We start from the raw sequence: 12563 nt of genomic DNA, 5'->3' as shown, positions 1-12563 counted from the left end.
CTTGTGTATTTACAGCAGTTTTGCCAAAGGTTGGGAGAATATTTAGTACAGGTGGACATTTCCTAAGCTGTGGGTGAATGTGTCAGCCGGATTTCACCATAGCCCCTGTGCAACTGTTTGTGCAGTCAGAGGTGCAGAGCAAACTGCCTTTTCTGTTTGCAAATGCAATAGTAGGACTTTTCCTGGGAGCAGAAATCCAGACCTGTAAGCTGGAAGATGAGTCATGCCCTAAGGAGCACCTCTAGATGGAGTATTTGAGGAGACACTTACCTCTCACTCTTGACCATCCACCTACAATGCAGAGAGAGGAAGGTTCTGTGTTTAGAATTTTTATTTTTAAGGGAGAGGACCTACTTACTCCCCCATGAGAACGAAGTCCTCTAACTTCTCACCAGGACAGCAGCACAAGTGGTGGTGCTGGTTGTTCCTATAGACACTACCTCCACCACTGTGTCTCAGTCCTGTATCCCGGCAGTGTCACCTCTAGAACTGAGGGTTCAGTCTCCGTTGTCTCCACCTCTCTGCTTAGAGAGCCAGGGAACTGGTCCACACCAATGAGGCTGGTGTTTCTTTGTGATGTGGATGTTTGGCTGCTGCCCTGAGTGCCCCCTACTCCATTGCTTCATATTCTGCAGGTTGCTATGTTCATTCACTCCCACCTTGTCTGTTCTAATGACGGACGTAGGGCTAAAATGTTCCGTCTCCCCATTGTGAGCCACCTGGGCTCTGGCTGGTGTCTACTGTTGTGGTAGACTGAGACTCCCCTCTAGCAAGGCAGTTGCTGAACTTTGCTAACAGCTTCTGCTCAAGCATTTTCTCTTTCAGAGCAGAGGCCTCTGTTGAAAGCTGCTGTTCTCACGCTGATACCACCATTCTTCTCTTGCTCGAGTCTTATTCATCTGAGGGTCCCTCAGAACTTTAGATGCTAGTTCACTGTAGTGGGGCAGGGGGGCTAGTGCTTGTCCTGTTTTCCAGTTAAGGAAACAAGTACAGGGAGGGGATGTGAGTTGCTCATGGTCACCAAAGAAGTCCCTGCTGGAGCTGAAAGCAGAACCCGGGAATCCTCCTCCCACTCCCCAGTGCTGCTGGAACAAATGATATAGCAGGGGGTGCTGAAAGCCACTGACCCAAACTCTAACTCCTTTATATAATAGAAACCAATTCAAGCTCGGGGGAGCGGCAGCACCCTTAGTTCCAGCACCTCTGCCCTCCCCTGCTGAAACCACCAGCCCCATACGTACAATGCCACTTTCAGCACCAATTGCCCCTGGACAGCTCTGCAGCCTCTAGAACAGGCACCGGAACCTTTCACAGCGGGCTCTTGTTTCTCCTCGGGCCCTCATCAGCGACGCACCCCGGAGCCCGGAGGGGGGGGGCGGGCATTGTCCTGGCTTCATGGGTAGGCGAGGCCAGAGACGCTGATTGGCGTCCCCTCCAGCCAGTGAGAAATGGCGGTTGCTCGCCTGGCGTCCCCAGCAGCCAATCACAGGTGGACGTCTCCGGAAAGGGTGGGACCTCAGGGCTGGGGGGTTGCCTGGGCGTGGAGCCGGCCAAAGATCCCGAAGGTAAGTGAGGAGGCACCGTCCCGGAACCCGGGCGCGCTGGGGGACAAGGCCCTGTTGGGGGGGGGGGGGGGTGGGGGGGGGGGCCGGCGGGTGGGGGGGGGGGATTTAGAGGGGAGGTCAGGTGGGGACAGAGGGGGAGGTTAGGGGGGCGGGGGGAGCCTGGCATGAGAGATCCAGGCCCTGGGTGGAAGCCTGGGGACGGGTCATTAGAGGGTCTAGGAGCCCTGGGCCTCCTGGGAGTCGGAGACAAGGAGCTGGGGGTGGCCAAGGGGCCCCTGGGGCAGGTGGCCACGTAGTCTTGGTGCTGGGCGAGCCTGGCCCCAGGGACCAAGGGGCTAGTTTGAGGGGATGGGGAGGGGCAAAGACAGGGGTCGTGCTGCCGCCTGGATGCAAAACGAGGCGACTTTATCCTGCTACGGCCCAGCTCTGTGAGGCGGGTGGGATGTCCCCCCACATCCCAAGGCTGGCAGGGCTTTAAGATGTCCGGCCATACTGTGGGGGCAGTGTGATGGTGTAGTGACCCAACAGCACTATGCTCTGAGGAGGCAGCAAAGCTAGGTGGAGAGTAGCCCCCCCAAATGAGGGACTAGCCGCAGCAGCTAGAAAATGCCGTTGGGGTTCCAACCCTCATGTCTTGGGTCAGCATTTTTGATGCCCTAGGAACGCAGGAGCTACCATCCTCTGTCAGAAGACTGTTCAATCTAAATGTGCCGTGCCCAGCCCCGTTTGATAGGGCTGTCATATGAGTTACAGGCATTAACAACCTTCCCAAATATTTTCAGGGATCCCAGCATGGTCTTGATTGTATGACAACATAGCATGATCAGAACATCATATCGACTTTCTCCTGGAGATCAAAGCATTTACAAATGGCAAACTTGATTCGTCACTGTCCCTTTTTTCAAGTCACCAGTCCAGTTTTCGTGTGCCTTTTCAGGGGGAGAGAGGGGGCATTAAAACAGTCTTTGGGTCTGGTACAATGTTATAATGCAACAATTTTGTTCTGGGAGAAATTATCTACAAAATGGTAATTCCCCTCTGCTATTAGAACCATGCAGCTCAGAAAGGAAGACATTCTGCAGAGGAGTAATACACTGTTCTTAAAAGATTGTGGGTTGCTCCAAAGAAACTAAGGGTGTTTCCAATCGGAGTGTATATTCAGAATCCTCTGTGGACTTTGATTGCTAATTCAGTATAGGCAAGACAGCTAATGTTGAATATGTTACCTTTAGTTAGACAAACATATGTTTTAATACACATGCATTGGGGAAGATACTTTCTTCAGGATTGACAACTCTGGAGAATGAAGTTCTCTCTAGCTACAGATCAGGTACAGTGAAGGTAGTGGCAGATCAACCTTACTGGCAATGTACCTAAGCCCTGACCTGGACGGACCACCTTGGAAACATGATAGAGGAGTTCTCTCTCTGAATTTGTTCACTCTTTGGCTTCTCTGCCAAGTTTGAAAATGGAACCGGTTGGCCCACTTGTTGACAAAGGTATTTTTTCATGATTGGGCATGCCTCTCCACCGAAAACTTGACTGAGATCCAGCAACTCACTTCACACACACCACCAGACAGCCATCAGACAGTAACCCCTTTAATTCACTACTGGCTTGGGGTTGAATTGGAACTGTTAACCTACAGATGAAAGGCCCTAAATCCTTTTACCAGACCCACAGCCATTTAATTTTTTTAAATAAACAAAAGTGTAGAATAACCCAGACCAAGGAAATCTGTAGCCCCAAGGTTTTTTGTTTTCAATCTCATTTGCTGGTCCAGTAACCAGGTATCCAATTATCTACCTTGTCCATCATTGGCTTGAGCATTGGTATGGCTATGAACATTTTCTCTTTGTTCATTAGAGTGAAATATATTGTGGTTCAGATTGCTGAGTGCTCCCGGCCGTAAGGAACTCTTTACCTTTGAGTCACGGCAGTAAGAACCTCTCAACATGCCGTTGATTTGACTTTGTAACTTAGTTCAGTGTAATAGATAAGGGAAGTGGGCTAGAATCTTAGCTGTGCTTCTTCCTAATTTCTAGATCTCAAGGGAAACATCATTGATGATCGTATACCTTTAAAAAATGTTTAATCTTAATTTAACCCATTTCTTCTTTTAAAGTGCTTTGTGGGATACAAATTGCACCCTGGCTGCATATGCCATGTGGGGGGGGAAACTTTTATGTTTCAGAGTAAATTGTTTATAATGATCCAGGGAGCTTGAGTTTTACATCTTTGTCTTCTGCGAAGCTACCATCTGTTCGTTCTTTCACCCACTCTGTTGTTGTTCTGTATGAGAAAATAAAGAATAAACACTGAATTTCTGCCTAGGGCTTCCCTTTAAAGCGGCATACTACAGATGGTTTAGGTTTTTGCTAAACAAAACTAATCATATTTCAAACCCTAATAACATACATGATTTCAGGATTGTTTATTCATTTAATTTAAAACAGGCTTTTTAAATAATTCAGCCATTCACCTGCAGAATTGGCAGCCCAAACATTGCAGCAGGATTTTCAGCCCAACCATAGCTACATTGCAATCCGGGCATAAGAAACTGAAATTGACCCAGCTAAGTAAAATTTAAAAAGAAAACCACATAATTGGTAAAAGTGTAATTTCAACAACATACCCTAGGTGAAGTAATATTCTTCCGAGGTGGCTTGAATTAAAGCCCTTATCCTGCAGTTGGATTTTGGTGGGTGCAAAGTTCTGCCCATGTGGATCCAATTGCAGGATTGGTACCTACATTCTCTGCATTTTACTGTGCCTAGGTCTCTGATGGTGCCTTAAAAACGGAGGCTGTCTCTCTTCAGTATGAAAGATCCGGTGGTGCTTTTTACAGGATTATGAGTTTGCCCTGTGTCCTAACTTTGAAAATTTCCCTTTTCTCTGCTTACCTCCCTATCCCCATTTGTGCGTGCTAGCTGTTTGGTTCCCTCCGCTCTAGAGATGGCTGCATTTTAGTGGTGAGTGACGTAATTCCTGTGTATAGACTGAAATGCAAGTTTGGGATGAAAGGCGCTCTGTTAGATAGTATAACTATTTATTTACATAGGAAAATATCATTTGTCTTGCTCCTTTCCACAGCTAGCGAGCTCAGGAGCATGATTCTCTGGACACTTGTTTTTGCTGTTTAAATGCTGATGTAACAATTAAAGTAACTATCTGAAGGACCCCAGCAAACTCACTTTTCACAGAGTCCCTGGCAGGGGACATTCTCCAGGGAGACAAGATGAATATCAAAGCAGTCAAAGTTCTCTGTCTGCTGGGGGTCTTTTTCCTCATGCTGCTTGGGTCCCTCCTGCCCGTCAAGATAATAGAAGCGGATTATGAGAAAGCTCATCGCTCCAGAAAGGTCATTGCCCTCTGCAATTCCTTCGGAGGAGGGGTCTTCCTGGCCACCTGCTTCAACGCCTTGCTCCCCGCCGTACGAGAAAAGGTAGCTGTGGGCAAACTCGTTGGGGTTTTGTCTTGCAGCTGTAATGACTCCGGATAGTCCCTTCTGTTCTGATGCGGGGATTTGGGAGAGTCTCTGCTTTCAGATGATATTGCTTTGAAGATGTTGTCCGATATGATAATGGTGCTATGGGTTTCCCAGCGTGTTCAGGAAGCTACCACGTTATCAGACTAAACCCTCTGCTCTGCCAGCTAGTGCCCAACATCTCCACATAGGGGCTTCTCCTAATCCCAGTCCTACAAAGGCACATGCATGGGCTGCCCTTAACCCCAGACTCATCATTATGAGACTAGGCCGTCCCAGCTTCATTGCATATTAAAGTGCACACCATTAAACAGAAGCCATGGGAACCCCGGGAAGAGGCTGATCCTTAAAGCAAGGTGGAGGATCCTAGAGACCCAGTAACACAAGCCTGATGTACCCTAGCGAATGCCCGTGGTTGGGAACCTGCTGTGGTTCCGGCCTTTACATTGAAAACTTTTCAAGTTTAGGGAGGAGTCCCCCATGTCATTTTTAATGGTGAACGACACAGCCAGTTTCACTGCAGATTCCTTTTCCTTTGTTCCAGCTTCAAGAAGTTCTCAAGCTTGGGAAGGTGACCACAGACTACCCCCTGGCCGAGACCATCATGCTGCTGGGCTTCTTTATGACTGTCTTTGTGGAGCAGCTCATCCTGACCTTTCGGAAGGAGAAGCCTTCCTTCATCGACTTGGAGACCTTCAACGCCGGCTCAGACGTCGGGAGCGACTCAGAATATGAGAGCCCCTTCATAGCATCTTCCAGAGGGCGCACGCTTTACCATGAGCACAGCCACCACTCCCACAGCCATGGCTTGAACGTCCAGGAGCTTTCCCAATCCAGCCCCTTGCGGCTCTTCAGCCTGGTGTTTGCCTTGTCTGCCCACTCCATCTTTGAGGGCCTGGCCCTGGGCCTCCAGGAGGAAGGAAACAAAGTTATGAGTCTGTTCTTGGGCGTGGCCATCCACGAGACGCTGGTGGCTGTGGCACTGGGCATCAGCATGGCTAAGATCTCATTAACACTGAAGGACGCTGCCAAGCTAGCACTTACGGTGAGTTTGATGATTCCTTTGGGCATTGGGATCGGCATGGGCATCGAGAGCGCCCAGAACGTGGCCAGCAGCGTGGCTTCTGTGCTCTTACAGGGCATTGCTGCGGGAACTTTCTTGTTCGTCACCTTCTTTGAGATCCTGGCAAAGGAACTGGAAGATAAGAATGATCGCCTGCTGAAGGTCCTCTTCCTGGTCTTGGGCTACACGGCCTTGGCGTTGCTCGTCTTTTTCAAGTGGTGAAGGCTGGAGCGACGGACAGTAAACCCCGACTCCTCCCCGTTGTAAATGGTGCCGAGAACAAGACCCCTTTCCAGCCAAGTAGGGACGCAGAGGAACACCACAGTCTGGGGGGTGTTTACGCATCGACCTGGCAAAGGGAGAATTGTTCCCTAGGGGTGCACAGAAAATAAGATTGAGTAGTGTCCAAAAAGAGGTTTCGTGTGGCATTGGAACAATGGGTTGGGGAGTTGGTGCAGGGATTGCTGGAGGTCGTGGTGAAGTAGTTGGCTGTAACGTTGCCTCCGAAGGGACCTTGTCAGCTGTGCGCTCTGCTATTTGTCTAGAGATCCCACCCCCCAGCACAGGATAACCTGTGTCTCCTGCCTTCAGGCTCTGGGCTCCGAGGAGGTGAAAAGCAATGGAGAAATCAAACTGAAAGCGGGCTGGGATAATGGAGCGTAAGACAGCACTAAGCTGCTTGTACCAGTTTAGTTTTGAGTAGAAACCTGGCTGGTGTTATTACCTGCCAAAAATATCAACTGTTCTGGGATACAACAAATGTCTTTTAGGTGTGATTTGGGCCAGGATCCTCTGGTGGCAGAGCGTCCGTTAACCCACACAAAGTCCATCGGGTCGGTATTGTTCCTGAGAGATTAATCAAAGAAACAGGCCAGAGTCCTTTTTACCCCCACGTGTCACGTTCCATCACTGTTGTCTGGCCCTTCATTGCACAGTCACTGTTGTGAATCTCTAGGAGTTTGGGTAATGATCACTTTGGAAAATGTAGCGTTAAAATCCAAAATCCTTTCCAAAGCATCCAGGGAGCTCTGGCTACATGGTCTTGAATTTGTACAAATGGATGTTTGCAATTTCCAGAATCCATAGTTCGGTCATTTCAATTGTCTGAGGTGGATTTTGGTTTGTGGGGGGGTCACCCTTGGATGGATCTGAAATGGCTCTCCCAAAGCCACGTCTTCTTTGTGCTAACGTGTTTGCTTCTCTCTTATACCGGCACATCTGTCCCATATGGTGACTGACGAGGACCAACTGATGGTGTCCGGCAACCAATATTTTAATTGCTACAGAACACCAGAGTTAATTAATCTTACTTGGAAGAAATGGGGAGGGGCTAATTTTAGGCCTCAGATGACCCCAGTTAGCAAGGGCCAATTAAAATTCAGTTTGGCTTGATGTGCCAATTTGGTGCCCAAATACAGAATTGTGGGCAGGTGGCATTGCAAACGTTCTCTCTGTTTTCTCACTCAGAGCTAGCCACCACATGGAGGTTTGGCTCCTGTGCTGCAGTCACAGCCTATCCTGCTGCTTCTATCGCTCGTCCTTCATTCTGGCCTCTGGTTTTGATGGCGAGACAGGCATAGTGTCCATAATGACTTGGCTATTTCTGCGTGTAAAAAACATTCAATCAGATATGCAAACTACACAACGGCTGTAAAACACGAGTGGCAAGGGAGTATCCTTCGGGGTCTTTGATGCCGTGAGATAGGATAGATTGTATTCTTTCCTGCTCTCCCACGCCACCTTAGTATCCGGGAATCTATCCGTTTGGTTTGGATCTTGAATCGTCCTCACCACTGGAGTGACTGAAACCTGGGGGATGAGTCCAGATGTTCTGTGTTCAATTCTGACCCTGCCACAGAAGCCCTGAGTGACCTTGGATAGGTCTTTCCCCCTCTGTAAAAAGGGGCTATTTATCCTGCCTCCTGGGGGTGTTGTGAGAATTAGCCAGTTAATGTCCCAGCTACGGAAGTGCTGAGTATTATCATTAAAAAGGGGTGGTGCGTGCAGTGAGAATGGACCCCAACGGGTTTGATGTGGGCTTTAATGTGAGGCCACGGGCAGTTCACAGGGGGCTGCTTTTATGTTGTTCATTTTGTAAATCAAAGGTGGGATGGGTATTGCTGCTGGTCTGCGTCTGGCTGCAGACCCTTTTGTCCTGCCCAGGCTCCATCCTGCAGGTAGGCAGCCAGAAGATTTGAGCACCTCCCAGACAGTGGAAGTGGGCGGTGTCTGAGTGCCAGGGTTTTCACTTGCCCATTTGTTCAAGAGCATTTTGTTTTCCTCCACTTCCACATTCAGGAACCTCCCCCATCCTCCAACCCTTAGCTGGCCAGGCAGGGCTGCTATTACAATGTGGGAGCGGCAGTCTCTATCAGACTGTCACATGTACAGGCCTGTCAATTCTCTTATGCTCTGACTGTGACTGGGGCTGCGTATTTTGGGGTAACGTGACCCGGAGAAGCGAGGTGCAGCAGAGTTGGCTCTCCCTTCTGTCGTCAGCTCTTTCCTGTAAGAGGAGCCAAAATCCCCAGGTGGTATCCGGATTTGCCTCTCTCCTGTGGCGAACCACAACCACTGGCAGTGGCTGCCTTTTTACTGGAGCTCCCACGCACCTCTGCCAGCGCTTGTAGGAGCCCCTCGTATTTGCTGAATGTTAATCAGAGCAAGGTAGGAGATGGAGCGTCTCCCTGTAAGTGATCCACAGTCTGAAGGATGCTCTCAAGCTAAATCAATAGCCAAGGCTCATCCCAGCAAAGCTCCAGTGATTTGCAGGAACGTGCCTACCCCAGTCCAAACCAGGAATAGATTTCCTGGCCCAGAAAGATGCACTTGCTCAGTGGTACGTCTGGGTTAAGCGCCCCTCTCTGCAGAGTTTGTCCAGAGGAGAGAGCAAGAGTCCACGTTTCCTTCTCTGGGAAGTTAGCAGCATCTTCTGTCAGCATCCGTCCCCCACCCTGCTACTGCTGAGTGGGTGCCTGGCTCAGGCCTGCAGGAAGCCTCTTCAGGAGTGCAGGCGAGATGACTTACTCTCTGCTGGGACACACAGGAAAGCTGCCCCGTGGCTCTGGGCATGTGTTTGTGCGTGCGCACGTGTCCGTCCCGTCCCGTCCCCCCGGCCAGTGCTGCAGGTTTCCTTCCATGGAACGTGGCTTTGATTTCATCTTGACGTTCTCGTAGCAAGATCTCAGGACAGATTGCTGGCCTTTATGGACAGGGAGCTGCAAGGTCCGGCCCAGGCGCTGCACCGTGCTGAAATCCTCCCAGTCGCATCAGATGGTAGAAGGGCCTTTGCAGCCGTTTACATGGCCGGAGTTAAACTGGGGCAGGCGCGGGGTCATTCAGCTCCTCTCACTGAATGTCATGCGCACACATACCATGTAGAGGAAGGGCTCCTCCTTTCCAGCGTGGGATGAGTGATGTAGACGTGCACGTGGATCCCATCCGGGCCCCTGGGATGATGTGTTTGGTCTGCCGAGGTTTTAACTTGTTCTAGCTACCGCTCAGCCTGCAGTTTCTTGTATCAAGAATGTCTATACTGCCATTTCTAGCCCCGCAAGCCAGAGTCAATTCACCCAGGCTCGGTGCCTCGGCCCCCCAGTAGACACACCCCACGACACAAAAGGAGACAATGGCCAAACTTAAAACTAGTCTTTGTAACAAGGAGAAATACCTGGCTTTAGCGCAGTTGCCTTCCCGGCCCAGACTAGAAAGAACGGTGAAAGTTCAGGGAACTCGAATGGCTCTGAAAATGTCACTCCCATTTTCGTCTCTCTCATAAACGCTGGGTTTCTCCAAAGGAGTGTCAATTCGGGAATAGTGCTGTGGTTAGAGAGAGATAGCTAACCTGTTAGTGGAAACATCCCCTCGGCAGGGCAGAAGGTGTGTTCTCCAATCAGATATCCGATTTTCACCTTCTGTTAAAGACCAAGTGAACTGTACCGCTTTGGTGTAGATTTCAGTTTCAAAATAGTTTATTTTACAAGCGTATGTCTCGATTCTGCAGTCGGATCCATACAGAGGGACCCTGCAATAGCACAAATCCGATCAGAAAATCGGCCCTAATGAAGGGACAAATAATTGAGTACACTGTGGGGCATGAGGAAGTTCTGATTGTTGTCTGTGTTGTGTGTCCATATGATTGTTGGTTCCCAGACGCGCTGACTGACCCTTCTTACCCTGCCTCTGTACCGTATTTCATTGTGGTCCGGGGTAATGTGTTTTTGAGCTAGACAAATGCAATGAATTGAATAGAATCTAAGCGAAAATCCATCAGCTGCTCTGAGTTTAAGAGCGAGGAGGGCTCCATGGGAAGTGAATTTTAGAGCGCACTGGGGTTCTTCAGTGCTTGTGTCACATCCTAAATGGATACGTGCGAACAGGGGCATAGTCCCGGTGCTGTGGTTGCCACATACAGACGACTCCTTGGAAGAAGAGGCAGTCCCTGGTGTTTTTTTTTTTTTAAGCAAGGGCTAGGCAGACACATCTGCAGCCTTTATAAATGGGACAGGGCGGTGGTTGTAAATAGGAATGCTGGTGTCGGTATTAATATCTAATATGGGACAGATCTAAATGTCAGATAACATGGGTTAGAAAATCAGGGGCTATCTGGATTTAAATGAGTATTTAACCACTGGGCCTCGTTGGGCATTTTAGATTGTAGTTCTCTGACCTTCTGGGGATCCCTTTGTAAGGGGGAGAATCTCTTCTTGGCCCATCTGCCCTCCTGGCATCCAAGTCCCCCATCCCTGATCTTCACTGTCCCCTTCTGTGGCTCTGTCCGGAGAGATGTGTTTGTCTCCTAGCGGAGGGGTTGGGGTTAAAGTCCTAATGCCAAAGCAGACAACACTAGCTACGAGATTTCTTTAAAAGAACTCTGTGGTGTCCAAGGGTCATCTGCTCAGGACGGGCAAATCTCTTGGTGTACCCCAAGCTATTAGCAAAGGGCTAAAGGCATTTTCAGATTGTTTACACACACACACACACACACACACACACACACAGAGAGGGGCTGACACTGTGGGGATTGCTCTTGTGCAAGAGATTGTGTGCACAGAAGAGGAAAGTGAATTGAAAGCCCTCCTGGTATGGACCGAGGTTTGGTGCTGGATGCAGTCCCAACCCTCAACGCAGGATTGATTGTACTTGTTAATATTCCTGCAGAAGTACCCTTTAGAGCCAGCCTGGCACACGTGGGGCGAGGGGTGCTGGTCAGTCCTCAGTTTCCAGGGTTCCAGCTGGGCTGATGGAAGGGGCGAGCCCTTTGCAATCAAGGCAGGTTTCTGTTTTGATAGACTTTGGGATTTAACCCCTTAAGAGCCACAAAGGTGGCCCGTTTTGCAGGTGGATCAGGGCTGCGGGGTTGCTAAAAGCGCTGTCTAAGGTCACACCTTTTCCTGTTACTCTCTGTGCCCCAGAACGAGCCACCCGAGTGTGTGATGGGAATATTTATTTAACTGCGCGGGCAACTTGTGGTGGTTATTTGTACGGTTGTTATTTTGTTTAGAAAAGCAGAACGCTGACAACTGCTCCCAATAAACACTTTGTTCTTTTCTTGATTTGTTTCGTTCACTTGTTTAGTTCTTAACGTTTCTGGGCCGCTGCGCCTGTTACGCCACGCCCCAGGCTGCTTCTCCGGATGATTCCCCGTGACGTACACATGCAGTGGTGTGCATTGAGCTTGTGGGTAAGGGGCCCCGATGCAACCAGAGCCTTCCATGCCATGGTCCAGTTCCAGATTTACACCCTGGGCCTGACTAACCACAGAAGCCACTTGGAGTTGTCTGCTTATTCCAGGTAGGAATTTGGCTTATGGGGGCCAACTGCTCGTTGCCTTCCACAGGCATTTATACCCGTGCTCTGTGGGTGCACCAGGCCCCCATTCTCATCTGGGTGGGTTGGTTTTACAGCTCTGCACTGCCATGACTGTCCCAGGCACACGGTCCCGGTGAATTGACCCACGGCATCTAGTTGAGTAAACTAGGACGGTTGCAGCCAGGGTGGTGGTTCTGTATTTGTGTTCTGGTAGCGCCTATCCAGCCTAGTCATGGACCGGGAGCCCCGGGGCGCTTGGAGCTGTACAGGCAGAGAACAAAAGACGGGCTCTGTCCCAAAGTGCTGACAGCCCAAGTGCAGTAGTTGGGGAACAAACCTCACCATCCCTAAGCTTGATCCCACCAGGCCAATGGAGATGCCCCGGGGCATCTCTGACATGCTTCAGCAAACGCAATGCAGCTTGCAGGATTCCTTCCGGCGGGAACCTTGGAGTGAAAGGAACGAGAGGAGGAAGAGCCCAGCAGCCGTTAAAATGAGGGAGGAGTCTTGATTTCTTTTTTTAATGAGTAACGGTTCAGCTCCTTCCACTCCAAGGGGCCAAGGAATTGTTCCGTACATGCTGCAGCTGGGCAGCGAGGGGGTAGGTTTATGCACCTAGGGAAGCCCCATCTTGGCC

At 49.9% G+C, this 12563-nt stretch overlaps 1 protein-coding gene across 3 annotated transcripts; it reads left to right on the top strand.

Moving 5' to 3' along the window:
* The first annotated feature begins 1532 nt into the window (after positions 1-1532).
* On the top strand, positions 1533-11666 carry SLC39A3 (solute carrier family 39 member 3). 3 transcript variants are annotated; one of them, XM_024210195.3, is made up of 3 exons: positions 1533-1565; positions 4659-5010; positions 5597-11666. In XM_024210195.3, exons 2-3 carry the CDS (start codon positions 4804-4806, stop codon positions 6335-6337), a joined length of 948 nt encoding a protein of 315 aa, XP_024065963.1. In that variant the 5' UTR covers positions 1533-1565; positions 4659-4803; the 3' UTR covers positions 6338-11666. The 3 variants fall into 3 exon arrangements, with proteins under 3 accessions (XP_024065963.1, XP_024065964.1, XP_024065962.1); XM_024210196.3 differs by lacking the exon at positions 1533-1565 and adding an exon at positions 2312-4537; XM_024210194.3 differs by lacking the exon at positions 1533-1565 and having other exon boundaries at positions 2312-5010.
* Positions 11667-12563: the final 897 nt, after the last annotated feature.

This window comes from Terrapene carolina, unplaced genomic scaffold (genome assembly GCF_002925995.2).
Source record: "Terrapene carolina triunguis isolate 2854851 unplaced genomic scaffold, T_m_triunguis-2.0 Scaffold194, whole genome shotgun sequence".
Taxonomy (NCBI): Eukaryota; Metazoa; Chordata; order Testudines; family Emydidae; genus Terrapene; species Terrapene triunguis.
This window is presented reverse-complemented; position numbering and strand designations above follow the sequence as displayed.

Coding starts and splice junctions, on each gene's coding strand:
- SLC39A3 (XM_024210195.3), top strand. CDS start 4,804: ATGAATATCAAAGCAGTCAAAGTTCTCTGTCTGCTGGGGGTCTTTTTC. Junction 5,011..5,596: donor TCCCCGCCGTACGAGAAAAG/GTAGCTGTGGGC, acceptor CCTTTGTTCCAG/CTTCAAGAAGTTCTCAAGCT.